This window comes from Rhododendron vialii, chromosome 6a, assembly GCF_030253575.1.
Source record: "Rhododendron vialii isolate Sample 1 chromosome 6a, ASM3025357v1".
NCBI lineage: Eukaryota > Viridiplantae > Streptophyta > Magnoliopsida > Ericales > Ericaceae > Rhododendron > Rhododendron vialii.
Genome location: NC_080562.1, coordinates 41,516,562 through 41,520,365, shown reverse-complemented (window position 1 = coordinate 41,520,365; position 3,804 = coordinate 41,516,562). Strand labels below are relative to the sequence as shown.

The 3,804-nt window shown below is 38.3% G+C and overlaps 1 protein-coding gene across 1 annotated transcript; it reads left to right on the top strand.

Annotated features, from left to right (window-relative positions):
• The first annotated feature begins 481 nt into the window (after nt 1-481).
• Nucleotides 482-3,187, top strand: LOC131329463 (alpha-1,3-arabinosyltransferase XAT3-like). The gene is made up of 3 exons (XM_058362583.1): nt 482-691; nt 807-890; nt 1,825-3,187. The coding sequence occupies exons 1-3, from the start codon at nt 577-579 to the stop codon at nt 2,994-2,996; spliced, it is 1,371 nt and encodes a 456-aa protein (XP_058218566.1). The 5' UTR covers nt 482-576; the 3' UTR covers nt 2,997-3,187.
• Nucleotides 3,188-3,804: the final 617 nt, after the last annotated feature.

Here is a 3,804-nt window from a genome sequence, read left to right as displayed (position 1 = left end):
GGCTTCAAATCGGTAAGTATTCTCTTCTTATGCAAAGCCCTGGGTGGTGGTGCTTAGATTTGTACTGATTTAGTTGACATTAGTTGAGGTGCTTAAATTTAAAAATATGTATTTAGTTGAGATAATATGTATTTACCTATTTGGAAACTTTGTATTTTGTGTTCGTATATAATGATTAGTAGAACTTTATATTGGTTTGGCTTTTTCGTATTGTGATTGTTGCTGTAAAAATTGTTAAGTATTAACTCTTTAAGGGCACACTTTTTTTTATTGGCCTTGGGTACCCAAAACCCTTGGGCCGGCCCTGTATATACATATGCAATTCTTCAGCTCAGGTTGTCAACGGATTAAACTAATCTAAGGAAGGAGAGAGAGAGAGAGAGAGAGAGAGAGAGAGAGAGAGAGAGAGAGAGAGGAAAACAATGGACCAGAATAAATAGAAAGGCCAAGTCTAAGTAATGAACAAAATTGACAATCCAACCGATTTTACTCTTACATTGAGCACCTCCTTGGTTGTTCATGCTTGTATAAATTACGCAAAACCAGTGAGCCGGTTATCTGAGTGTTGGAACGAAGATGGAGAAGTCGCAAAGAATTCTGGTTTTACGCGCAAGTTTAATTTTATTCTTGCTTCTCCTCTCCTTGCTCTATATTGGCGAATTCGGATCACATGTAGTTCCATCAAATCAAGGTATTTATGCTTCTGGAATTCGATGATTTCGCGAGCTTTTTCCTAAATCAATGTTTTATAGAAAATTTCCTCACCAACCACATACTTAGTTGATTTCATTGCTTGGAAATGGCAGCAAAGAAACAGAGAACGAATTGGGATGGGAGTCACATAGAAGATCAAGAGAACCTGCATTTTCTCATGAAAAAACTAGTTGAAGGTTTCTTCTTCTTCTTCTTCATTACTCAACATTAGTGGTTGTCTATAGGGCAAAGTCCACTTTGAGCTCCTGTGAGTTGGGTCATGTGCAGATACACTTCCCATGGTTCAAAAGTGTGCAATAACACCCATGTAGTTTGTGAAATGTGCACATAATATCCAATTCCGTCTATTTTAATAGATGTGTATCTCACACGTCTCTTGAATCTAACCAAAATCTAATCCGAGCCGTTCATAATGTATTAATCATATAATTGAGCATCCCTATAAAAAATCAACTCGACCAGACATCAATAACTCAGTGATCTAATTCTTGTTAAGATGAATGATAAATTTAAATTTGAAAATTTCCTTCATAATAAATTCGATTCTACTATGAGGTTTGCATTTTTTGATCGACTTGAATTTTGGTATAGATATAGTACAATATCAATAGTTTAGATCCAATTTTTAATACATGGGATGGATTGGTTAGATTCAAGGAAAAGAAGAATAATCGAGGGAGAAGATGAGGGCATATCGGACTTTTGATGCGCGTCCGTCACACCTGACGTTACTATGGACAGAATTGGGTATTATGTGCACATTTCACAAACCACTGGGGTGTCATTGCACACTTTTGAATTGAACCACATGGGGTGTATCTGCACATGACACAAACCGTAAGGTGTCAGAGTGGACTTTGCCCATGTCTATGTAATCATAGTTACAGGAAGAAAGAAAAAAAACCTCTAACCGCGTAACCTTTGTCATTCGCTCACTAATACCACATTGTATTACGTTTGACATATACTTATTTGATTTATACAGGTACTAATCATATCATAGAAGATTACAAATAGCCACCCTTCTCCCAATTTGGATTCAACTAATTGTAATCTTAGATAATATTCATGTCTAATTTTCTTCTCCAATTGAATTGCATGCATATATAGGAGGAAATCAAACTGATCAAGGGGAAGCCACTGGATTTGCTTGCCATTCGGACCTTCACACTGATGTTTGTGTGTCCAATAGACCAGTAAGGATCGATACGCTTACAATGAAGGTTTATGCACCATTCAGTCAAGGTATGCCCCAAGCGAATCGCATAATCCATCCATATCCGAAGAAGGAAGAGAAGTGGATCAATAGATCGGTTTCATCATTGCAGATACTTCAGGGAAACATCTCGCCTCCTCTGCCTTGTCGTTATACACATAACGTCCCAGCCGTAGTTTTCTCATCAGGCTTATTCTCAGGGAACGTATTCCATGATTTTAGTGAATTAATCATTCCTTTGTTCCTCACAAGTCGCCACTTCCAATCTCGCCTACACTTTATTGTCACCGATTTCAGACCAATTTTCTTTGATAAATACAAGAAAATTTTCTTCCATTTGTCAAGCTATGAAGTTATTAATCCAGCAGCAAATGTAGGCGTTCATTGCTTTCCTGGAGTAGTTGTCGGGCTTCACTATCATGACCATCTTGCCATAAACACCACCGCCATCCCTAGAGGTTACTCCATGCTTGATTTCAAGCAGTTTCTCAGAGAATCATACAATCTCAAGATACGAGATATGTCACAGATGGAAAAACCGGTGCTTGTTCTTATATCTCGACATAATTCAAGAATGTTTCTGAACGAAGATCAGATGGTGACCATGATGAGGGCATTGGGCTTCACTGTTGTCGTCACAAAGCCTGATATGATGGCCAATATAGACAAATTCTCAAAGATAGTAAACTCGTGCAGCGTACTTGTTGCGGCCCACGGAGCTGGGCTTACAAACATTGTCTTCTTGCCTCAAGGTGCTGTCATGGTGCAAGTGGTGGGTCTGAGCCTAGAATGGCCCTCAACAAACTACTACGGCAACCCAGCCACAGAAATGGGTTTGAATTACTTAGAGTACAAAATCGAACCGGAGGAAAGCTCTCTCATCTCTCTTTACGGAAGAGATAACCCTATCATTACTGATCCGCCATCCATAAGCGCCTCGCGAGGGATGCTGGTTGGCAGGGCTATTTACTTAGGAGAGCAGAATTTTGACATTAATGTTACGAGGTTTAGAAACACTCTTGTCAAAGCACTTGAACTTATTGGGCACTCAGCTCCTTCGGGTTGAAGAAAAGGTAGTATTTTGAGATCAATGTTTTCTAGAATTCCTTGAGAATACAATGAAGAGAGAAATAGGAATCTGTGTTATTTGGAAGAGAGACATGATGAAACACAACTATTAGTAAACTACTAAACTGTAATTAATACAGTTCTCCGTGTTGGTATTCCTTTGGAAATACACTTAAGTGTTCAAATTGAGGGTAGAAGTCATCAATTGGATTAATTTGGTACGAAAACCAAACTTGAAGGTTAAAAGAGTTGTAATTGATACTTGGACGATGAAAATGAGACTCGGATGAAACTAGGAGAACCATTTTTATAAATTTCCCTTCGTTTTTTTTTTTTTTTTGAGACATGAGAAGTTCAATAATATAACTAAACAGCTACACAGACTAATAAACAAAAGAGTTAGAAAGGAAAACACAAAGGAAAACCAAACCAAACCAAACAAAATAGATGTATATGCTCAAAGAGTATGGTACGGTGGAGCATTTGACGCCGTGGAGCATGAAACAGATATGGATCGTTGCAACTAGATTTAATTGTATGCTCACTCGTCTATGTTTTCTACAAGAACAGCCATGATGAGGTTGACAAGGCTCTCTGGCCATTACGGAAGAGACTCAGATTGAACCGATGAAAGTCCTAATGCTCAATGGCTGAATTTCGCCAAATCACTCTTAGGAAAAATTTTCACGGGCTGCCTACTCGTGGTAACTCTAAGTTTTGTTATTTGCTGCCTACTATTTGTTATTGGCTGTGGTTCCCCAGTGTTTTGATTCATTATTGGTTAAATAGTTCATTGGACTGTTCAC

Excerpts from the sequence above, each read along its gene's own strand:
- LOC131329463 (XM_058362583.1), top strand. The coding sequence starts at position 577 with ATGGAGAAGTCGCAAAGAATTCTGGTTTTACGCGCAAGTTTAATTTTA. Across the intron at positions 692-806 it reads TGTAGTTCCATCAAATCAAG|CAAAGAAACAGAGAACGAAT; the intron begins GTATTTATGCTT and ends TGGAAATGGCAG. Across the intron at positions 891-1,824 it reads CATGAAAAAACTAGTTGAAG|GAGGAAATCAAACTGATCAA; the intron begins GTTTCTTCTTCT and ends ATGCATATATAG.